The sequence below is a fragment of the Strigops habroptila genome, chromosome 6, assembly GCF_004027225.2.
Source record: "Strigops habroptila isolate Jane chromosome 6, bStrHab1.2.pri, whole genome shotgun sequence".
Taxonomy (NCBI): domain Eukaryota; kingdom Metazoa; phylum Chordata; class Aves; order Psittaciformes; family Psittacidae; genus Strigops; species Strigops habroptila.
In genome coordinates, this window is record NC_044282.2 from 51,699,828 (window position 1) to 51,724,754 (window position 24,927).

The 24,927-nt window shown below is 39.2% G+C and overlaps 1 protein-coding gene across 1 annotated transcript; it reads left to right on the plus strand.

Annotated features, from left to right (window-relative positions):
* Positions 1-5,567: 5,567 nt before the first annotated feature.
* Positions 5,568-10,684, plus strand: KCNS3 (potassium voltage-gated channel modifier subfamily S member 3). The gene is made up of 2 exons (XM_030490639.1): positions 5,568-5,595; positions 6,355-10,684. Exon 2 carries the CDS (start codon positions 6,404-6,406, stop codon positions 7,886-7,888), a length of 1,485 nt encoding a protein of 494 aa, XP_030346499.1. The 5' UTR covers positions 5,568-5,595; positions 6,355-6,403; the 3' UTR covers positions 7,889-10,684.
* Positions 10,685-24,927: the final 14,243 nt, after the last annotated feature.

Here is a 24,927-nt window from a genome sequence, read left to right on the forward strand (position 1 = left end):
TTATAGAGATCGACCCCACCCGAAAACGTGTGCCTAAGCTAAGTGGTATGAACCATGGGCTCGAGGTGCTTGTTCTTCTATTTTTGCTTGTGTTCTTTTACTCTGAGTTATAGTAGCTCCATTTCCTCCTTATGCAGTCTTTTGGAGGAGGTGATTTAAAAAAAAATATATATTTTTGCCTTCCACAGGTACAGATACTTAAATAATTTTACATTTATTGTCAGCAGTGCTCCCAGCAGCTACTGCTGTTTCCAAGTGATGATCTTCTTTCTGATCTTCATTTTATTGCAAAGATTCATGAACATTTGGCCCAAGTTCAGTTTCTAAAACAGTCTGGTGACATCAGTACAATCGTACCAGGGGTGAACTTAGCCCCTAGGCTTATGTGCAAGTAAGAGCAGAACAAAAATTCAGCCCTGGATATTTCAACTCAAACTTTATTTACCTAAGTTCTACTGGGAGGTTGTACTGAATCCATTTTAAAGAGATATACTTGCATAGTTCTATTATTTTCATGGTCTTTTAATGCAGTATTCTGGATAAAGGATATCAGTGCCTATGGAGTATGAAAAATAAACTACAACTAAGCAAATAATTTAGCTGATGAATTTATCCTCTTTGCCTTACAGAATCGTCCACAGAGCGATTTCTTCAGATTGTCTTGCTATTTGTGCTAGATGACTTTTTAAAGTTAACCTCTGTTGCCACAGACTGTTTGCAAATGATTTTACAGTTATCTGTGTCGAGTATTACAAAGGAGAGTTGATGGTTACAGCTTATATCACATTGAAAGAAGTTGTGACAAGTAATATTGCCTTACATTTTTTTCAGGCTTAATTACATGTGCTAAAGCAGTTATTAATTGCCCAGCTGACAGACAACAGCTGAAGTCATACTAACTGGATTTCAGTCCAAACCCTTAATTGTGATTGATCAAGTAAATTATATGTGCATTTAGATGTTTTACTATGCTCAGTGAGTCACAAAGCAAAGAAGGTACTTTTAGGTAGAGCATTAAACAAGTATTTGCCCTATGATGAGTGAAGAAATTCAAGCATTTAAAAAAATCAGTGAAAATGTTGATCCTGAGCTGAAGTTTGTTAGGGTCGTATCCACAGCTTTTTAAAAGTACTTATGTGTCTAAAGCTGCAGATGTGTAGGTAGGGTGATTTGTAGAAGCTCTGAACTGTCAGGAAATCAGCAGAAGTTAGATCCCAGGTGGTTATCTGCATCATTAGGAGGCAAAATCTGGTGCCTGGGGGTGGTTGGGTGCCCATATAAGACACTCTTGATTTTCAAACTCGATTTTCTGAATTGGGAACCCTAAAATGGAAAATCTGCCGAGATTATCAGATTCTTTGGGGAAAAATGTCCTTGATCTCTGGAAATACTGTGTAGAGTTTTAGAGATTTGCATGCTTTCTCAAGTGCATGTCAGTATCGAATTCCTCTTGACTTCATTGTGAGCAGGACTAGGCGATTTTTATTTATATTCTTTCAACTTAGAGGAAACCATCCTGAAATGTGATTTTTCTTAGTCTTGAGAGGTTTTGAAGTGCTTCTGTGTAGCAAGCAGTAGGTGAGGCTATACATAATATAGCCATGAAGCATACTGGTAGAAAATCTGTAGGTCTGTGCTGTCTTTGAATATTTTAAGTAGCAAAGCACAATATATCCTGTCCAATTGTAAATTAGTTCAACTTTCTTTTTGTTGTGTCTGGATAATCACAAACAGATTAATGCTAGCAAAAACTGAAACTGTCCCACGTTGGAATTAGCAGTAGCTGAGGTACTACCATACTGAAACGTGCAACAAGTCAAAGAAGACGTACTGAAGCCTGTGATGTAGAACCTCACAGAGTATGGGGCTTTGTGTAGAAATTGTGTGAAAGATAACTGGAAAAGAGAAACTTTGCTGACAAATAAAGTTGTGGTATGGGGATCCACATTGCCACTGAAAATCTTTTAGGGATTTGCTCCAGAAGAGTTTGGAAACCACAACACTTTGGGGTATGATATACATCTGTGGCATAGTTCTCTAAAAGGGACTGTATATACAGACTTTGTCTCGGTGACTCTCCTTTTGTGAGCTTTAGGGATTTCACAGTGTGTAAAAGCCCAGAAATTTGCAATCCCACTTCCAAGCCAGACAATGGCCCTGTGGCCTTGCCAGCAATGTGTGACTGCAGAAGCTCTGGCTAGAGCCCATCTACAAATTGGACTGGGAGCTGGATCCTGTCATTTTGGTTTTTATTCTGATGTTTGTATCCCTTTTCACACAGCTTTCCTTATGATTGGCTTTTATTTAGCCCTCAAGCTTAACATTTGGAGCTTTTAGTTGTTGGGGTTTTTTCATCATCTTGGAAAATAATGTTGATTCTTCCAGTAAGCATCTTTCGTTTGTATTCTGTTAAGTTTTCTATTCTATATGAGTTCTTATCCAGTAACTCATTGAAACAACTGAAGCAATTAAAGCAAACAACTAACATCTGGTATGTGTTTGTTTACTCTCTCATACTCTCTCCAGGAAAAGAAGTGTGTGCTTTGGGATGTTTAGCAGTTTATGATGCTATATATGAATATTTGTTGTGTATGGAAGATCAAAGACTTTAATGTTGCACTTCAATTTGAGAGTTGCAAAGTTTGTGGTAGCTCAATGTTCTGAGGATGTTCATGACACAGGCTTTGGCACTCTAGGAAAACGTTGTTTCCAGCTGAGCAGTTTTACCTTTGGTTGAGTGAGTAAAGAGTTCCCTTGAGTAGAGAGCAAGTTGAGTTGAGGCAGAAGTTGTCATCTGTGGTCTTTGGCCTGTGGCTGGAGTCACTTGTTTAAATGCCACAGATTGTTCTTACGGTGCCTGGCATAACAATGTCCTGGTCCATGGTCAGGGATCAAGGTCCCTGCAAGTCAAACAAGACATTCTTCAGATCACGAAGCCTCTCTTGATGTAGTTAGCATATTTCCTATTCATAGTTTCCTGTACATTCTTTATTTAATCTAAAAATAACTTAATAGTAGCATTATAGCAGGTTCTGGATCATGGCCTTCCTAAGCAAGATCTATTTTCTCTCTGTATCTTGCACAAATTATGACTACCGTGCCCTCAAAGCAAAGCAGTAAAATGTTGTTCACGAAATTTATTATACAGAGTGATTATATGGAGACACCATTATGAATATCATCTGCATAATCAATATGGTTTTATATTGTTGAATAAAACAGTAAGAGTATAGTGTGCTAAGGATTTGCTGAGCACCAAGTTCTTGCTTTAGTTATTTCTGAGTAAAACTTGCTTTGTTTTTCTTATGGTCAGAAGAGCCCCTAGATCATCTGACATCTTGTCTGGATTTTATAGTACTAGTTTACATTGCTAGTGCTCTCAACTTAATTTCAGAAAGCAAAGTAGAGATTTTACTGAAAGTAATCGATAACTGGAATGTTTGGCTTTGAATGTACTTTCAGCTCCAGTTACTCCAGTCCATGAGAATTTTTTTTTTATTAATTTAGAGGGTTGTAAAACATAGCTTGGCTCTAGATCATGAGTGAAGTATGGTACTGTTTATCAGCTGAGTCCTGCTGCCCTTCACCTGGGAGTAGAGATCAGTGCTTTTATTTTATGTCTTAATCATTCCTAAAAGCTGAGCCTTGGGAAGTGAGTGGAGTAACTGTGTCTTGCAATCATTTTGTTTAGCTGGTAAATACTTGTCTTCAAGCTACATCTTAAGGTGTAAAATCACGTCTATGCACACTGCTTATCATGCCATAAAACCTGCTTATTCTGTCTTGCTTAGTTAGAAAGCAGTATGTCTCATACAGTACTTTTCCCACCCCCGCTATGTCCTAGCAGAACAAGAACTTTCTTAGCAGAACAAGATTGTATAGTAGACTATGCACATGGTAACTCATCTCAAATCTAAATTAGTTTAAAGAGAGTTGTACTTAGGCCAGAAAAAGAAATGCTTTTTCCCATTTTTCAAAATAACATTTTTCTTTCACTGTATAAATAAAGCTCACGCTGGATATAGATCTGCTTCTGCAGAATTAATTACCAGAGCAAATATGTAGTTTCAGCATCTTTTAGGCCTGGTTGATCATATGTGTCAGTAGTTGTTATACACAGAGAGATTACTGTGAAATTTTTCAGTAGCTTTTGTTGGAATGAATCCCATGAAGAAGCAGAAGTAGAATACGTGAGGTTTGTAGCATCAGACCCTGTGTTCCTACTTACATGAAGGACTATCAAAATATAATAATTATACAAGGAAAATAATGAGAGAGAACAGCACTGAGTAGATCTCTAGTGATGTTTGTGGCAAACCTGAAAAAACCTTGTTGGGGGGGAAAGTTAAAGGCGAGGTGAGTGAGAAGATCATTACTCTGAAAGTCCTTTGTAACCTCCCCTTAAACAGAAAAATGGATATGTATTAAAACCTGATATGCCTTAACTCATGCCCTGAAACCATGCCACTATGGGCTCCCAGTGGTCGTCCCATCTCGAAGGCACTGAAGTGGGGTATGTGGCTCAAAAGAACTGGTCTGTTAATGTAAGTACCTGAGGCTGAATGAAAGCTGAATTGTTCTAGCTGACAGTGAATAAAGATTGTGGAGAGGGGTTACTTTTTCTTTTGCCTCCTACTTGTTCTGATGGTGTAATGCGGGGCTCAACCTTGAGGCCCAGTATCTCATCCATCCACTCTGGCACTCTAATTAAAGTCTACAGTGGCTCCTGTTTGAGAAAAATGCCCAGGATTCTTTTATGTAAAGCAGTGCTGGTACTCCTCTGTCATGCTGGCATACAGCAGGGGTACAACAATGGTACACACACTACCAACAGGGATATAGATATAACCTTAATGACCTTCGTTAACTGGGTCAGGAGACCTTGAGGAGCTACAGAAAATATCCAAACTCTAACATGTCCTAACTTCAAATCATAATTGGTGCTGTTGCAGGAGGCACTGAAAGACGAACAGGTATAGAAATTAGTCTGTTCCTTGAGTAGCTTACCCAAGCCATTGAAGAGCACCAAAGCAATTTCTGTGCTGCATACGAGTCCATCTGTTAGGACTGGAGAATTACATTGCGCTCTTGTCACATTTAAAATTCATGGACTTCCATATTAAATTGAAATGAATTAGCTTAGTATACATAAATTAATGCTTAAGTGTCAGAGAGCAAAAAAAATTTGCTCTCCTTATGGTCAGAAGTTATACATAATCTCATGACAAGTGTAAGAACTGCCAATTTTGGCTTGAAGACAACTGTTCCTTAGAAGTAAAGCAAGAGCTAAGTTTTGAAAAATTTAACTTATTTTCTAGTAACTGTGTCTGCCTTTTGAATTAAGTTTCAGGTGAATGATTTAACTGACAGTAAAGTGTGGAAACACTGAAATATCCTTCTGTCTATCTGCAGGTATCCACAGTAATTTTGCCTCAGCAAGTACTGTGGAAGTTCCATCTCTGGAAGCCCCTGTTTCCAGAAATGACATTTAAACACCGACTTTTCAGTATTGCCTTAGTGATTGTGGCTATGCTGTGGCAGGATAGGAATTGCTTCTGGAACTGACAAAGGTTGAAGAGGGCTGTGACACTCCAGGTGAGTAGGAAGTCAGGAGCAGATACCCAAATATGTACTAGACAGAACTCTGAAGTCAGGAATTGGAAAGCGTCAAATGCGCATTTGATATCTTTTCAAGAATACAGAATGCTCTGCTGTGGGTGACTCTAGAAAGAAGTTAATTGATATGACAACAGAAGTAATTGCGGTCTACATTGAAGCAGATAATGGTGAAAGTAGTGGGTTATAAATTGCAACATTATATAAATCAATACAACTCTACTTGCACCATAAGTGAGAGACACCTGCTCTCATGCTTTGTCCTAAATGTGTTGAAGATGTTCCTGCTCATTGCAGGTGGTTGGACTAGATAACCTTTAAAAGTCCCTTCCAACACAAACCATTCTATGATTCTATGAAATGTGTTGATGGATTGACAAGTTTTCTGTCTTTAGTTTAAAGATTATTTTTTTTTTTATATCATCAAAATAAACTTATTTCATGACTTAATGTGATAGTAGAACACAGACTGATTTACTGATGAATTAGGCGTTCTTCTTCCATACTAGAAAAGATTACAGAGAGTAAACCAGAACCTATTGATTTAAGATTTGCTAAAGCTGGGTTAAGCCATAAACCTGATTTAAATGTGCTTTTGTGAAATGCTGAATAATGGTATCCATTACTTCATTTCTTTTTTTCTTACAGCATTTCACAGTAACCAGACATGGAAAAAAGGATGTGGCACAAAAGCGAAACTGAATTAAACGCTCTAACGGTACCTTATGTTCTTTTCAGGTTCAATGTAATCTCGTTGGGCACCAGAAGTGGAACTCATCTATTCAAAATGGTTTATGGTGAATTTTTCCGCAGACCTGGCAAAGATGCAGAACTTATCAATTTGAATGTGGGTGGCTTTAAGCAATCAGTGGATCAAAGCACCTTGCTCCGATTTCCCCACACCAGACTTGGGAAACTTCTCAAGTGCCATTCAGAAGAGGCTATCCTAGAACTGTGTGATGATTATAGTGTTGCAGACAAGGAATATTACTTTGACAGGAATCCTTCCTTGTTCCGATATGTTCTGAATTTTTACTATACAGGCAAACTTCATGTCATGGAAGAACTTTGTGTCTTTTCCTTCTGTCAGGAAATAGAGTACTGGGGGATAAATGAGCTGTTTATTGATTCCTGCTGCAGCAATCGGTACCAAGAAAGAAAAGAAGAAGGTCCTGAGAAAGACTGGGATCAGAAGAGCAATGACAGAAGTATAGACTCCTCTAATGAAGAATCATCCATGTTTGATAAAGAGCTGGAAAAGTTTGACAATCTGTGTTTTGGTGAAATAAGAAAGAAGATCTGGGTCAGAATGGAAAATCCTGCATACTGCTTATCTGCCAAGTTAATTGCTGTGTCGTCCCTGAGTGTTGTCCTTGCGTCAATTGTGGCCATGTGCATTCACAGCATGCCAGAGTTTCAAAGGCTGGACGCCAATGACAGAGAGATTGAAGACCCTGTGCTGGAAGCTGTGGAGATCACTTGCATCATCTGGTTCACTGCTGAGCTAGTGATCAGGCTCATCACTGCTCCAAGTCAAAAGAAGTTCTGGAAGAAACCACTGAATATCATTGATTTTGTCTCTATTATCCCATTTTATGCCACGTTGGCTGTGGACACGAAAGAGGAAGAAAGTGAAGACATAGAAAATATGGGGAAAGTTGTTCAGATCCTGCGGTTAATGAGGATATTTCGCATCCTGAAACTGGCCAGGCACTCCGTAGGACTGCGGTCTTTAGGTGCCACTTTGAGACATAGCTATCAGGAAGTTGGACTGCTGCTTTTGTTTTTGTCTGTTGGGATTTCTATTTTTTCAGTGCTTGTTTACTCAGTGGAGAAAGATGATGACTCATCAGAACTACAAAGCATCCCTGTTTGTTGGTGGTGGGCAACCATCAGCATGACCACTGTTGGTTATGGGGACACTTACCCAGTTACTCTTGCTGGAAAGCTGCTTGGCACCCTATGCATTATCTGTGGGATACTAGTGGTAGCACTTCCAATCACCATTATTTTCAATAAGTTTTCTAAGTACTATCAAAAGCAAAAAGATATTGATCCAGACCAATGCAACAATGATCGCAAAGAGAAATGTAATGACCTACCTTATTTTAATATTAGGGATATTTATGCAAAAAAGATGCACTCCTTCATTTCTAGCCTTTCTTCAGTAGGAATTGTAGTCAGTGACCAAGATTCAACAGATGCTTCCAGCATCCAAGATATGGAGGATGCTTATAACACAGCATCTTTAGAGAATGGTACAGGAAAATGAGTTGAGTCGTGTTCTCTTCCCTTGATTTCTCTTCTGATTCTTGGTAAATGTGGACTTCTAAACTTCAGTGAATTTATTAAGAGCAGTTAATTCTCAGGGTACTTAACTCGCAGCCATATTTGGACATTCTTTGCTCTGAGGATGCCATAACAGCTTCATTGTTTATATGAGACTTTAAATATGCCTCATATGGTGGTTTAGTTTTTACACAACTAATGTTGTGCATTTTGGGGGGAGGAGAAGTCAGGAAAACAGTTTTACATGTGAGATCAGTGTTTGTTTGGTTTTGTGGAAAATTTTTTTGTTTTATTAGTTGTTTTTCCCCTGCAGCAATCTGATAGCTTATACAGAATCTGCTTTTATAATTTGCTGCTCTTCAGGTAGAGCTATATTACAAATATGTAAGAACTATCGCACAAGTCAGTGAAGTTTTTACCTGCAAATTCATCAGGAAAAAGAAGGAGTTATGTACATGTAAAACTGTGCTCACTAACACACTGATGTAATTTTGGAGTTGGGAACCCATTCCCTATGTTGGGGCAGAAAATACATTCGTACATACTATTTTTACTCCATGGAAGCATAACATTTATGAATTTCTTTCCAAAAGCACAATACATATTTAGTTTTTTAAAATAAATTATTCCCATTGTGCCGGTATTTTTCCCAGTGTCCAGCATGGCCAAGCTCTATCAGGTCCTAAAGGGTCTAAATTGCAAGTCCTGGAATGAAGCATCTGGTGTAGGGAGGGCAGGAGCTTAATGGCACCTCTTCTGCCATTGCAAACCTGAGTGAGTCTGGTGCCTGGAGAGGACGCTCTTCTGATCAAGACTGCCCTGGTGGCTTCCCCAGAGGCTTTGTTTTGTGGGCACTGAAGCAAACATCTGATGTTGTCTTTAGAAGTTATTGCTCCCTGCTGTCAGCACTACTCCTTTGCTGGAGATTGCTGCCTCAGTAGGAGCAAATACAAGCAGCATCTCAGCTGTACTGGTTCCCAGACCAGGGCTGTAATACCAAGCACCAGAGATGTGTGGACATGCTTTCCTCTACCATATATTGCCTATCAGAGATGTAGGGTGGGCACTCATGTATCAAACTATTTCAGCTTCTTCTTCTAAAGCTCATCTGTTGATGATGGCAGATTTCTTGGTTTGTACTAGGGGCTGGAACATTGCTCATTGCCTGGCAGAGTGTTGCAGCTCTGTGTGTTCCTCTCCTCTCCAGGTTTTTCTTATGCAACCAGCTAATCCTGCTGTGGTTCAAACTGGATCTTCTAGGGCTACTTAAAAGGAAGGGCAGCCATTGAGCCTAGCGTAAAGGAGTACTAGAGAAACTCAAGGTTCTTATAGAAATCCATAGTGTTTCATTTTCTTTCATTTGTCTAGTAACTAAATAAGATTGCTGGGCAATGGAGAATGAAAGATACTGTGATGTTGATATTTTCCTTAAATAGAGGCTGAACTTTTTATTATTATTATTGTTACTATTAGGCTAAATGCTGAAGCCCTTACTGAGTTTCTACTCAAGGCACATCAAACTCAGTAGGAGCTGACATCAAGACTGAGTAAAACCAGAAGATGGCAATCGATTTTAGTTTCTGTTGATTTTTCAGGATTTCTAATGATTCTCTCCCTCTGCTCCCCTCTCGTCAGACCCCACCTGGAGTACTGCATCCAGCTCTGGGGTCCCCAATGTAAGATGTACATGAATCTGTTGGAGTGAGCCCAGAGGAGGCCACAAAGATGATCAGAGGGCTGGAGCACCTCTCCTATGAAGACAGGCTGAGAGAATTTGGCTTGTTCAGCCTGGAGAAGGCTCTGGGGAGGCCTTGGAGCAGCTTCCAGTACCCAAAGGGGCCTACAAGAAACCTCGAGAGGGACTTTTCACAAGGGCATGTAGGGATAGGACAAGGGGGAATGGCTTTAAACTGAAAGAGAGGAGATTTTGATGAGATATTGGGAAGAAATTCTTTCCTGTGAGGGTGGTGAGGCACTGGCACAGGTTGCCCAGAGAAGCTGTGGCTGCCCCATCCCTGGCAGTGTTCAAGGCCAGGTTGGATGGGGCTTTGAGTAACCTGGTCTGGTGGAAGGTGTCCCTGCCCATAATGGGGGGGTTGGAACTAGGTGAGCTTTAAAGCCCCGTCCAGCCCAAACCATTCTATGAGTCTACTATTCTATGAAAAAAGAATACGGTGGATCAACCTATACCTCAAAAACAGGTGTCCCTCAGGACTGCGGTGCACCAATATGGTGATGTGGGACTTAAAGAGACTGTTTTAGGCTTTGGAGAAACTTCAAAATTTGCCTTATGACTTGCTGAGTGTTCTAAGTGTATGTGATGCTTGACAGATAATTAAGGTTTATTTATCCCATAGTTAGTGCAGGAATACCAAAAGGGAAAGATCACCTAAATGTATTTTGTTCTCACTGAACAATTAACATTACAAAGATGCAATGATATAAAATATTAAATATGTGTGTGTATAAATCTAATAGGAACCAGCAGAATAACAGCATGAAAATTACTCTCTGTCTAAAGAAACTCTCTTGGTAGTCTCTATATAAAGATATATTACAGTGCTACTGAAGTTCAAAAGCAGTGAAAAATACTGTAATGGAACAAAAATGGTAAGAAATTTGTATTAAATAGTTGAAAAAGACTGCTACTGAAAAAATCTTGTTTTATATATTAAGCATTACCCAACAATCACAGACTATACAAATTTTGTATTAAATTTTACAGACTGATAATATGTCATAAAATTATTAAGCTCTTGATCAAGCACATGAATCAATATTAAGGCTGTGGCACTGTTTAAGTTCCTCTGACTTTGTGTGTAGATACAGCTTGTAAAAAAAGAAAAAGAACAAAAAAAAGTCAGGTATCTTCTGGAACATATCAGAAGGAAAAATACATACCTGTGTATCATGCAATGTATGTTATTTTGATTTCTGTAATGACATCTTGGCTTTTTTTCAAAACAGTTGTATCTTAAAAAATGGCTTTGTTTTCTGTTCCCTGTGTTGGGGTAAATCCAGCGTGTTGGCTTCACATAGGTGTAACTGGGAGCAAGATTGCTTCTCCACCCAGCTACTGTTTTAGACCCCAAGGCACAGTAAATGTTACCATTCAGATATGCGTCTCATTTTCTGTGGAAGAGACCTGTTTGTCTTTATACAAATTGTTTACTGGCATGTTAGTTTCTTTGTCTTGATAGCAAACACTTCCCTTTCAATATTCAGTGTTTCCACAGTAACATTCATCTTCGCAACCGTTTTCCCTAATGTAGCATGGGAAGGCACCACTGCATTGCATCGCGTTTCCCTGTTTGAGTAGCTTCCCACTGGCAGGGGCTGTCACCCAAGTGCCCACAGCTCGTGCCTCGCTGCCACCATTTTTTGGATTGTGTTAGAAGAGGGAAAAGGTCAATATAGATGAATGAGAAAAGAGAAACAGGAGAAGTTAGGAAGCTGTTAATCAAAAGGGGTGATGGAAGAGCCTGAGAGGGCCTTAGAAGAAAGGAAAAGAGACAGAAGTTGACAGAGTCCTCACTTGCTTTCCCTTTATTTCCTATGTTTTCCACCCATGCTTTTCTTCCCTTTACTCTCTTTTTGCCTCATATCCCTTCCTGTTACTACCCTATCCTTGCTTCCCACCCAGTCTGTGGTCCAGCAGTCCTGTCCCTGTCCCAGAATGAGAGTCTCTCTAAGCTCAGAATGGCATGTTTCATCTACCTGGATGACAGCAGGCAGAACTTAGCCAGAATGAAATTAGTGATGACTCCTGCTGTGTATATGATCAGCCATTAACAAACTTATGGACTGTGCTTTTTTGTTAGAAAATTTACAATGTGGCTTAAATTAATAAGCGTAAACATGAGCTAAATAAACAGCACATCTGTGTCAGGCCTGTAAACTAAACATCGCTTGTGGCTTACGTAGAAATTAGTGTCAGGCACTGTCATTACCCTTTAAAAGCAGACTCTATGTAAACGGGTTGGTGTCAGGGAGTGCTGAGGGTATCACGTAAATTTGACTGGCAAATGCGGTACATGGGCTCACAGTGTGCCAAGAGCTTCTGACAGGCTGCTGTGTATTAATACATTTATTCATTTCCACACATTCCTGACATCTAGAGCAAGTGACAGAAAACCACTAAGCTGTGGAGAGTTTTTCTAATATTTTTTGATTAGCTGACAGTGTTTGTGAAGCTGCTAATACCTCTTCATCCAAAAGAGGATATTTCTCAGACAAAATCAGAATAACCCTGTCTAGATGTGCCGTTCGTGACTGATAGCAATACCTTGGTCACAGTCAGTAAATATTGCTGTCTAGTGCTGTATGGCTGCAATGCTGTTGCTTATATTTCTGCATTGTTTATGCTCTGTCAATCAAGAGACAGCAGATGCCATTAAAATCATCTCAGCACTTTCCTGCTGCACAATAATTGCAACATCTCTTCTAAGCATAGCAAAATGTCCTGACTTGCTGAGACCTCTTTTTCAATTCCTTGTGCAGTTGTAGTTAATTTTTCATCATGAGCCTATGGTCCAAGCACAATCTAGCAGAAAAAAAAGTCACCTTGTGTCTCTAGACAAGTTACAAGACTTTGTTATTGACTGCTACTCTGGGCATTGCCCTCCTTCCTCACTCATATAACTAAGGAGTGGTACCAGCACAAGGAGTGGCAATTAACTGTGGTATAGGTTGACAGCTGTTTCAGATAGTTAAGGAGTAGGAGCAGGGAAAATCCCTTTCTGTGAAATGCATGGCATTTGATACTGTAAAAAAATAATATTGGACTAGAGAAACTGTTTTGAACTCCTTCACACTTCTAGTTTCCAGGTTTCTAGAAAATGGGGTAGAAGCTGGGAGGATTTATAGCATGTGCAATACTTCAGAAACATCCAAGCTCCAGTCAGCATAAAAGGCAGAGACAGCATCAGGTCCAGAAACTGGCTTAGAAAAAAGGACATACTGTACCTGCAGCTCAAAGCCTGTGGGATAACATCTTATTCCAGCTAATGGAATGGGTTCAAGGTTATATACAGATCTCTACCTGTGTGTGATTCAGCAAAAGCCCTTGCATTGACACAACACAGAGTAGCCTTCAAAAGGCTGCTGCTAAATACCTGAACCTTGAACTGCTTCCTTGCTTTTGTTTTCTCTCCCAGGTCTCTTAGAGGGCATAGGAGGGTGGCAACAGCAAATTCAGTGATGTTATTCTACCTCCCCAGAGGCCATTTCATGCAGACCTCATTATTTTCTCACCCAATGACATCCCTTTCTAGGGACTGATCCTGAATTGTAAACGTTGGGATTTTAGGTATTTATTTAATCAAGTATTTGAAGACCAGCTTAGGTCCTCATACAGGCAGATGTATGTTTGGTGTTTTATTCCAGTTGGTGTAACTCCAGAGTGCACGAATAAGTATCCATTTGGGTTGTGGATCTTTGGAGGAAAAAAATCTCAAAACATGATGAATAAATAACTCATGGTGCCAAAATGCTGGTTAAATGCCTGAGTGCACAGGAATTCCTTATGAACCAGAACGATGCTGGTGTCTGACAGCACAGCTTCATAAGCCTCCTGGGTGGAAAGCAAAACACTTTTTTTTTTTTTTTTTTTTTTTTTTTTTCTTTCTTGTATCTCTAAATATTTCGGGAGAGGATGAAGTAACAATCTTTCCGTTCTGTGGTGATAGAGAGTGTTGAATGAAATGAAGGGCAATTGAAGTTAAGCCAGTTAAAAATGAACATGACTTTTTTGTAAACACCCCGCTTCCCTTGGGACAATAATTTTTCATGTTGTTCCAACTTTACGTTTTTTTTAAAGGGAAAATCAAAACATACCAAAACCACTGCAATATTTTTCCTTGCTGGCTATTTTTAAAATTAAAATAACTCTAGTTATAGGTGTGGAAAGAGAAATGGCAGGTGGGTAGGATGTGGGGGAAGCTTGAATTTCTTGACATTTATTTTGTAATTCTATTATTTTGCCTTTGGCATCACACACCTGAGCATTAGCTTTTTTTTATTGACTGAAGAATAAAAATTAATAGACAATATTTATCTGGAGATTTATCTTTTTTTTGACAAATCTGAAGGAAAAGATAGGGTACAGCATTTCAGTCTGGAGTGATGTCAAATGCACTGCTACAGAGCTTGAGAATGAATTTAATACTGATCAGAAGCAACATGTGGATTCATGCATAGTTGTGGTACATGAATGAAAGGTTAATAGAAATTGAGGTATTAATCTGATTCTGTTCTAGTTTCAGCTTTTTGTGTCATGTATTCTTGGCTTTTAGACTGCATCTGTAAATGGGAGGCTAGTTCTTTGGGTATTTTATATATCTAGACATTTACAGACTGATTGGACAGCTGTCAAAGCATTATTGTGCAGGCTTTTAGATGTCTGGCACCAAAGGTAACCTCTGTTAATCTACTGTGCTAATACTTGCTGAGGAGCTCCTGCATTTTGGGGATGTGCGGTGCATGTAAAGTGATCCCATTAGGCAATGCAGTGCAAGTGGGAACATGGGTCTTTGCCAAGGGCACTTGCAGCAGAAATGTTGGGTTTTGTTAGCATGCTTTCACTGTATTGTCACCTGCTGAAAACAAACCTCTGTGTGCCCCACTTAATGTTTTAATTAATCCCAGGAAGATTTAGGTTATCTGGAAACGGTTTAGAAAACACAAGGGTTCCTCGAAAGCAAATACTGAGACAAAGGGGAAAAGGTGGCTCAAAGACTTCTTACCCTTTCTTTTCTGCCTTGCCATAGGAGTAATGAAAGGGCAAGAATGGGAGCAGCATAATGAAATACAGGTGAAAATTCAGTGTTTGGAGGGTCTTTAGGGCCACTGAGTGTCCATATGAAAATAAGTGTTAGATGAATATGGGGATCAGGGTAGGGAATCTGTATGATGGATATATCAGGCATCTCTTGCATACTCTGTGCTTGGGGCGATGGGTAGAAAGAAGACGACATCTCTGCATGAGTGGTTTTCTGCTGCACGGGTGCACTGTATGGACTGCAATCTTCTGTGCCCTATCCACAATGTCCTTATCAATCCGACGCCAATTTCCCCAGTCATTAAAATGCTTCTTCAGACCTGAAATCAAAGAAAAAATGCAATGAGAGCAGCTGGAAGGAGGTAACGGAGCAGGAAAAAGGGGCTGATGGCAAGAGCCGTGTCTGTAAAGGGGACATGCTGCAAAGATGCTTTGCTGGGAAATCTTACCCTCTGTGTCTTGATGCTTTTCCTCTTCTCAACTCCTAGAGAGAAATATCTCCAAGGAAGAGGACTATGCCATAGCGCAGCTTTGGCAAAGTGCAGTCTCTCTTCTTGCAGTCGTTTCAGAATGGATGAACCAATGTGGAGTGTAATTGGGAGATAAATTTGGGGACAGTCTAGCTCACTTTGTGGTCTTTCTTTTCCTTTTGATTTTGTACTTTATGGCTTTGGCAAGAGGGCTTTGGCAACACATACTCCCCTTTTTGGCCTACAACATATATCAGGCTATATAACCCTTACAATGTTCCCAGCTATTCAGCAAACTGAAAGAAAGGGGGAGGGGAATGAGGTCAGGAAGAAATGCTTTGTATTGCTAAAATCATGTTCTCCCACATATGATTTCTACGTACAGTTCCTTTACAATGCAGGATATTGCAGGTGACTTGCAGGAATGCAGGTGACTTCACCATCACAAATCTAATTCACCATACAAAAAAACACGGTAAACCTTACATGGGCTAATTGATTTTATATATATATATTTTATGGAGGAGAAAAAGAGAAGAAAAATGTGTGGATTTTTGTCTGGTGAAAAAAGGCAGGCAAAAACATTTTTACAACTCTTATGGATAAATAATTCCACAGTTTTCAGAGTGATCTTTGTTGGAAAAAAATAAAAAGAAATTACATACACTTAAGCATATAAAAGTAAGGACAGGAAAGAAAAACTGCTGGCTCTTTCCTACCTCTGACTCCTTTCATGGAGATTGAGATACCTTTCTCTTGGCCAGTCAGATGATGAACTGCTTGTTAATTAAGTGGTCAAAAAAAGTAGCTGAAAAAGGAGTTTGGAATCTGAGACAGCTCAGCATTAAGGAAACCATCTCTGTGATCCATCCTGTCAGTTTTTGACACCTTAATTAAAAGTTATCTTTGGCAGTGTGAAGCAGCTCAAGTGTTGGAAAAGCAGATAGCTAAGCATTTTTTTGTGGTCATTTGGAGAAAAATTGTACTGAAGGGATCCTCAACCAATACTGCTTTCACCAGGAAGAGAAAACTGTAGGTATGGCAGTGCAGGCGGGCATGGAGCATCAGGGATGGATCTGGGCTGGCTCAGGCGGATGGCTTTCGTGGTGGAGAGCAGCGGCTTTGGGATGCAAAAGACTAGGCTTTTCCTTTGTGGCTCTCATTGAAGTTTCATGTGATCCCGTGCCAGCCATTCTGTCATCCAGCACTTCTGTTTTCCATCACATCTTTTGCTTCTTTTTCTGACATTTAAGCTACGTAGGATATCAGTTGTCTCTCAGTCTGTGCACTCCTTTCCTGTGGGGAGTGTGGTGGTCAAAAAGGGGGTGGTGATCTTGAAGAAGACCTCTTGTTACTGGGAAAGTTGTGTCTTAATTGTGGAGAAATGGAAAAAGTTGAGGTCTTGTTGGAAGAGCTGATTTTAGTTTTGGCCGACTTGTTTAAGATCATCTTTAATGAAATGTCAAAAAAAACCAAAAAAAAACCATATTAGTATGAGGGGGTGGAAATAATCATCCCCTGTGCTGTCCTGTCACAGTTGTCTAAAAAATTAGTATAATTTATTATAGCAAACAATAGATTTTTCTGTTTGGTTGCTGAACTGAATTGTTTAAAAAAAATCATTAAGAACCCTTAAGCTTTTTTTCACTCCATGTTTCATTTGATTTTGAGGGGTTAATTCTTTTGCATCTAATTAAATTTAGGCTGGTTTTACATTAAAAAAAAAAAGTTTCACAACAAAAAAGTATTTTTTTAGAGTATGTTGAAATGCAACATTTCAGCATGTTTGGAAACAAGATGCTCTCAGAAAATTTCACAATGAAATATGCACTGTTCCAAAGGCCCTCCTGCCTTTTTAGTTTTGTTTTTGTTCCGTTTGTTTGTTTTGTGGAAAATTCCCACCAACTGTGGGCTGGATTCAGAAATAAAGTCAATCTTCCTGTCACAGACTTTTCCAATGAATTTTCTATTCACAAAAAAAATGTTTTCATCCAGTTATAGCTGTATTCTTTGGGAAAGGCTTATTTTCCTTGGAGAATATAGATGGAGAAAAAAACCAAATCTTTGTCATCTCCGTGCCTGCTGTTACTGATCCATTGCCTTCCCTTGATGTACGTGACGCTCAGGTGGTGATTGGTCAGGAGAAATGAATCATCTAGTTTGCTCAAGACAGAAAATAAAAAGTAGTTACAAGAAAAATCACCTCCTGAGAAAGGAAGTAAGCTCATTTGAACAAGTTTATGAGTGAGAGTTTTGTTATAAAGCACAAAAAAACCCCATGTGAAATGTTTGTTGACCTCATGTTTGACCCCATCTGTGCATGTGATTCATTTGATGGGAGTCTAACTTTGAAGGCTGAACAGAGAAAAGATGATTTTTTTTTTTTTTTTAGGTAGTAGTTACAAATGGAGTCCAGAGGAGGGCTATGAATATGATCAAAGGACCGGAGCACCTCTCCTATGAAGACAGGCTGAGAGAATTTGGCTTGTTCAGCCTGGAGAAGAGAAGGCTCTGGGGAGGCCTTAGAGCAGCTTCCAGTACCTAAAGGGGCCAACAAGAAATCTCGAGAGGGGATTTTTACAAGTGTACGTAGGGGTAGAACAAGAGGGAATGGCTTTAAACTGACAGATGGGAGATTTAGATGAGATATTGGGAAGAAATTCTTTCCTGTGAGGGTGGTGAGACACTGGCACGGGTTGCCCAGAGAAGCTGTGGCTGCCCCATCCCTGGAAGTGTTCAGGGTGCAGTTGGATGGGGCTTTGAGCAACCTGGTCTAGTGGAGGGTGTCTCTGCCTGTGGCAGGGGGGTTGGAACTAGGTGATCTTTAAGGTCTCTTCCAACCCAAACTATTCTAAGATTCTATGATTTATGTTTTTCTGCAATAATTAGTGAATATGTTTCGAATAGAGCTCTTTCCAGTAAATAAACTAGCATCAACCAGTAACTGCTTTGCAAATGCTATTCAGAAGTAGTGTAATAAAATGTAGAGGTAGGGTTAAGAAAGAGATTGTTATGATATTATTTGTTAATATTTATGTTGTTCAGTCTAGTGAAGAGAAGGCTTGGGCAGTTAGAGTGATCTGGATGTACGTGAAAGGCTTTTGGAAGAAGACAAAGCATAGGGGTTTTTTTCTGTGCTGTTTAGGAAACAAAAGAGCTGAGCTCAAGCCAGGGGGAGTGAAGACCCAACTCAAGCTGCTTGGTATCTCAGTTGTGCTGATGTAAGTCTTTATAAAGGTAAAGCAGATTGCTCCTATGACACAGGTTTTAAAAGAATAATAATTTTCTGCTGAGTGAGTGGAAAGGAGCTTCCCTGAAAGTTGAAAAGACCCTGGATTACTGTCCTTTAATGGAGACCCAACTGTTCTTTCAGTGACTCCGTAGTTGTGGCAGCAGTCCAAAATTTTGTGTAACTTGTCAGTTTCCTGGGGATAGGAAAACTTAGTCACTTGTTCAGTGACTCCATAGTTGTGGCAACAGTCCAAAATTTTGTGTAACTTGTCAATTTCTTGGGGATAGGAAAACTTACTCAAGTAAGGACTTTACTGGGCTACCTACCTGTGTCACAGAGGTGTCCCTAGCGCAAGAACTTGGTGTGTGGTGAGGAGAAAACAGCTAGATGGTGGGACCCAGCCTTGTACATTTGAATTGCCTTTTTGACTGTCTTGGACTTGAGGGGAGAAGTTGATATCCTTTGTGGTGCTGGCCAGTATTTTCCCATGGTCTCACTGGTGGAAAAGGAGGAAGGACCTTTGTAGAGAGAACTGGGAATACATGTCAACAGAGTGAAATAATTCGTACTCAGTAAAAGGGTCCTTGGGAGCATGACAGAGATGCAGTGACAGTCTGCCATGAGCAAATTCCAAGGTTACTATCAGTGTTTGTTATATTTATTTAATTTTTCTTGGTATAGATAATTTTGGTATGTGAGCACTACACTGATGTGATTTATCTTCCCAGCAGCACCCCTGTAAGGATGTGCTAATAATTCCATTTCATGTCTGATTTTAAAAGCCAAAGAACAAACCAGAAATATTTGATCTTTTTTTCATTTGTTTTTTTGTTTTTGTGATCTGTTTGATTTGTCATGCCTGTATTTGCATATAGTACTGAAAAGGCTTTTCTTCTGTACTAAGTATCTTTGTTATTATGTAGAATCATAGAATCATTGTTATTACATAGCTATTAATATTTTAATTATATAAATAGAGGTGAGCTGAACTCCTGAAAGGAAATCCTCATCCTTACCTACACAAAGCATTTCACAGGTCAGAATCAACATATTTTTATGTCTCTGAATTGATCTTTTTTTTTTTTTTCCCCTGGAAACTTTCTTCCAGAGAAAATTTCAAAATCCCACCCTTCCATTATGATTGTGAACAGGTTTTGGTTTTATTTCAGTTTCCATGACAAGAAATTTTGTTTTCTGACAGGCTTTCCACACAAAAGTCTGATTTCCCTGGGCTCTTTTGAATACATTGGTTTGCATTTTTATCCCTCCTAATATTTTTGAACCTTTGTCCTTAAGCCCTGGACTCCATTTAGCTCACTGAAATCCAATCTGTTTCTCCTTAGATGGGTCAGACAGGTTTTTTCCATACTTTCTTAATTTTTCAGATATAATTTGATTCAGTGTGCTGATGTCAGAAATATATACTTTTTATACTTAGAATAGTTCAATTCTGTTCCTTTGAGGATCATTATTACCTTTAAAATTACTTCTTAGCACTAAACTTATTCCAAAACTGGCTTCAAGGCTGTGAAAGGCTTTCATTTTAAAGTCAGGACCTAACTTTCTTTGTTATGTTTTGCTGACATTCATATATCTTACTGTGTTTGACATGCTAATCAGCCAGTCCATGAGTGTGCTTGAAGAGTGCCTTATAGTATAGTATAGCAGCTACATAATCATTAAACTTTGTACAAAGTCTCCAGTAATTTTGAGCAAAATATTTCAATTAATTTCTGAATGGATGCCAGACTTCTGTGGTTTGTAAAGTTTCATCATTCACTGTGCAAGTGATGAAATCTCTCTGACTCACCTGTGCCACTGAATTGTTTATCATAAGTGCTATAAAGCTTCAAGATACATAGTTTAAATTCAAGCAGCCTCTTAAGTTTGAATGTGAAATAATGGAAGAAAGTCAGGGAAGTGGTAATCCTATTCTTTTGTGCTTTGCCTACCTGTTTAGCTCCTTCCACAAGTATTGCAGAAAGAAATGACATTTCTGTTCCACTAGCAAGTGTTTCAACTGTGAATCATACTGTAAATATTGTTGTGCCACTTTGAGCCTGGACAGTTTTCTTGCTCAGTTCTTCTCTAGCTGAGCTGAAATATGTGCATGGCTCCTTAACTGGAAGGGAAAATATTTCTAGTAAGTCTCAAAACTTCTCCCTGCTCTTTGGCCCTTCTCTGTAAACCAAAGTAAGGCAGCACATAGCAACTGGCTGTGCAGATCTGCAGTCCTTCCTCCTGTTGATTAAAGAAAAGAACCAGCAGCCCTGACATGTGAGTTATTGGCAGGAAGATAAAGCCTGGAGTGAATTAATGGGGCAGTGCAAAACTTTGAACTCTGCTTTGCTGCCGCAACAGTGGGAGAACTTTACAAAACTGAAAAAGCTGATGTTCTTGGATGACAGCATCTGGGGTAGCATCTTTGGAGGACAGCTTATATACCCTCAATAGGTGTTTCCAGCTGCTTCCTTACTCTTTAGAGCGTGTTGTGCTGGTAGAAATTAACTTTCTTTTCATTAAAGCATTAATAAGATTAGACTTCCAGCACAGTCTATTTGGACTGTTATATGCAGTCTTTTTTATTTATAGGCTTTTTCTATATTTATCCATACCTTTGGTATAGTTTCTTCTCACTATTAATAGATATTTATATTATGTAGACTTAATATCTTAATATGTGCCAAGCAAACCTATCATGTTCAGCTGATTCAAGAGTTGTTTTGCTTTTAGATAAATATTTTTGAGACTGTATCTATTTATGACTTTGGCCCCTTGTGAATGGTTACTGCAGGTTGTCTGTTGTTGGTTCAGAAGTACCAGTTAATCATATAGGAAAGGAAGCATGTGTGAAACGCGATGGTTTCTTCCTGTGGGAAAGCAAGCAATCATTTTTGTTCTAGATTAGTTAACTAGAAACTGTATTGCAGTTCTTGCCTTTGTAAATATTTGAAATAACATTTCTGAATTCTGACGGTGTAAAGAAACAATTATTTATTCCAGCGTCTATCCGTATTCAGTCAAAAAACTTATGCATTAATGAATATAACAGTCACTTTCTGTGTGAATCAAATGTCAGCAAAAATATATTGCTCACTTTGCTTAAGTATCTGATGATTTTTGATGCTTCATTTTCGTGTCTTGACATAATCAGTTAAGAGGCGCTCAAGTAATTCTTAAACCCTGGAATTTTCATTGTGTCCCAAATAAATGTGCATCTTTAATAAATACTTTAGGGTTTTAGAATTAGTCAGAATAGTTTTTATCAAAGCATCTTTATTTCTTCTAGACCCTTCTGCCAAAATATTGCTAGGACCACACTAGAAAACTGCAGCTCTGGTCACTGCGAAGATGTGTTGCTGTCAGCAACACAAATCTATGAACCTCGAATGGACTCGGGCTGGAAGACAGAGTCTACAGCTCAGTCTGGGTGCTCTGGCATGGCACACATGCAGAAGAGAGGTGAAGGGCTCTTCCCCTCCCAGACTGGGGAAGAGCTGTGTGTTTGTTCCTTGGAGGTTACTGGCAAACAAAGGCATTTACGTGGTTTCCAGCCAGAGAGGGTATCACTTGAAAGAAAGTTTGGGAAGCGCAAGGGAAAGCCTCTGCCAGGCTGAGGCTGGGAGGAGGGCAAGGAGCAAGGGTTCTGGAGTGGGACAATGGAGGGAACTGTTCAAACACTTTATCCTCTGGAAACAAACTCTTTGGACTGGCAGGTGTAGTCTGGAGCCAAGGGGCAACATCATGAGTTATTCGTCTTCATGGACAAGAAAATTAATTTGCAATAATTTTACAACCTTCTTTCTAGAACTTTGCTTGTTCACTGCCATCTACAATAGAAGAACTTGCTTTCACTGTTGGTGCAAAGACCATCAGAGGTTTACAGAAGAAACCAGAAGGGGCAAAGAAGCCTGAGTAGTCACGACTATGCTCAGTGGGTTTTAATAATCCTTGCACCAGAGATCCCTCCAGTCCTTCTGCTTCTCATCCTCACGGATGGGAGATATTTTTAAATCTGGTTTTGGAAAGGTCCTGTGTTCTAGGTCATCATGGTTTCTGCATCTTCTCTCCACACAAAGGAGAATATTCAAGCTTTCCCCAGGGAACACTGGGCTTTCCAGGGGAGGAAAGTGAAGGCTTACTTTAATCCTGTCTGGAAACCAAAAACAGATCTGTATTTTTATGTCCCTATTTTAATGAAATTTATCTCCAAATCCCTTTCTCTTTCTTTTTTTTTTTTTTTCTTTCTCTTTTTTCCTGAGACAGTGTGGGGTGCTCTCTATCCAGCATTAGAAAAATACTGGTTTTGTTTACTTTGTTACTTTGTGACTTCTGGCTTTGACAAAATCATGGATTGATTTTTTTTCTGGTCAGCAAATTATTTCCATTCATCTGCAGCCCCGGAAACATGCTTGGATCTTGGAAATGCATCTGGTTCCGGTTTCAAATTGAATAGTCTCATTTTTATTTGACGTGAGTGAGCGTGGACACTTAGATCATAATTCCTGTACATCGCAATACAAAGAGAAATCACTCACCCCTTACCTTCCAGTCCTCTCCCATCCCCAAAACAAGCTTTGGTACCTCTCTACTGTAACTGCCTGTCTGTAGTAAGTTTTCTGAAGGGTATTTACAGCACAGAAGAGCTGTGCAGGGGGAATGTGCCTCCTTCTGTGAACTCCTGTTTGTATGCATAAGCTTTCCGTGGAGCACTGAAGACGAATTTCATTACTGATGTTGTCGGTGAACCTCTTTATGTTCAGTGACTGACATTCTTTGCAAGGTCCTTTTAACTGGATAGATAATAGGAGGAGAATAAGAAGGTATTTGACAAGGGTTTGCTGTTTGCTGGCAGCATTATCCATTAATTAACATTCATACTTGTGAGCTTCCCAGGTGTTCCCATTTTTAGGAACCTGAAAACGGTCAAGATAAGTTGCAGAATAAACAGAGATTGGAAAATACCTCTATTTGACATCCTTCTGAACATCACAGATATTCTTGGTAACAGAAAGTCTGAAGGTACATGACTGGGCTGAGTTCATTAGATGACATCATTGTACCTAATTGATTGCAATTAACTTTTGCCCTCAAAACACCAGGCAGAGAGCCCCAGCTGAGCTTCTCCAGTGGTCAGAGTTAGATGGGACATGGAAAAAGCAGCTGGTAGCATTCAGCAACTAAACAAATGAAACCTTGTTCTGTGTTAGTCAGAGCCTGAGCTGTGACAAGGTGGTGGTGGAGTTGTTGTCATTGACCCATCTGAAATTTTAGCATCCTGTCCTGAGCTTACCAGCATTTATCAGCTGTAGTAGCTGTTTCATTTAATTTCAAGACAAGGCATTTGCCTTAAAATCTGTTTTGATGGGTGCAATTCCTGGTAGAGTGACTGAGAATCTGAGTGCATTAACTGATAAACTAGCTTGGGAATTGCTTATTAGCATAAACAGCAAAAATGAGGTTCAGCACTGGTTAATGGGTAGTCCTTTTATATCTCCTCAGTCTGATATACTTGCGGGCTATGACAAAAGGTGATAGAATTGAAAGAGGATAACTTAAGAAACCTGCTAAGTTTGGTGATTACAAATGAATTACACAGTAATAAATTTTTTTTTTTCCTGGATATAGCTGAAAGTAACTGGCATGTCCATGGCTTATCAATATAAGCAGCAAAATATATTGTTACTTAAGGTTTTTGAGGCTTCATAAAACACGTATTTTGGGCTTGTTAAACAGATTGTTTTATTTAATAACATTTACTTACATAATAGGATGGAGTAAACTTTTTCTCTTCTCTGCTTCCTTACCTCTGCACTGCAGGACCTACAGATTGAAACTCTGTAACCTGTCTTATAAAGAGCAGTGAACACTTGATATGTATTAGCCTTAAAAAAATTTAAAATTACTGTGATCTCTGCAGGAGCTTTTGGGCAATGTTTCTCAATGTTCTCTATGAAAGAGAACAGAATTATTTTGAGAAAAAATATTTCAAAAGACTGGAGTGTTTGCTTTTCTTCTGTGACATCCAGGCTATTTATTAGCAGCCTTAAAATATTTTGAGAGACATGTACCCCTTCGTGATTTCCAGCTGATCTGTCTAAGCATGGAGGATGTTATGAAACAGGTTATTAACAGCCAGCTCTAGAGGGTCAGTGTGCACCATTAGGCAAAATATAGATACAAAATAACTCTTCAATTATTTGAAGATTGGCTAATATATATCAAACTCATAATGAATCTCTGACTGGATGTGGAACCCAACAACATTATGTTTTGCTTTGGATTATTGGGTAGGAGCAGGAATTATAGAGCCAATAGTTAAAAATGTTGAACATTTTGTTTGAAAATAATGTTTTACACTGATCTCTTGCCTTTTGTGGCCATGAGAGAGATTTTCCTAAGCAGTCTGATGTGTTAGTGCTCATAGCTGCAATTTGTGATGATGATTGTTTCTTGGTGCTGAATGAAGCAAGAGATTATAAAATCAAAACGCAAAGCTCTTAGTTGTGCTGTTGGCTAGCTGGACATCAACATCTTCACTA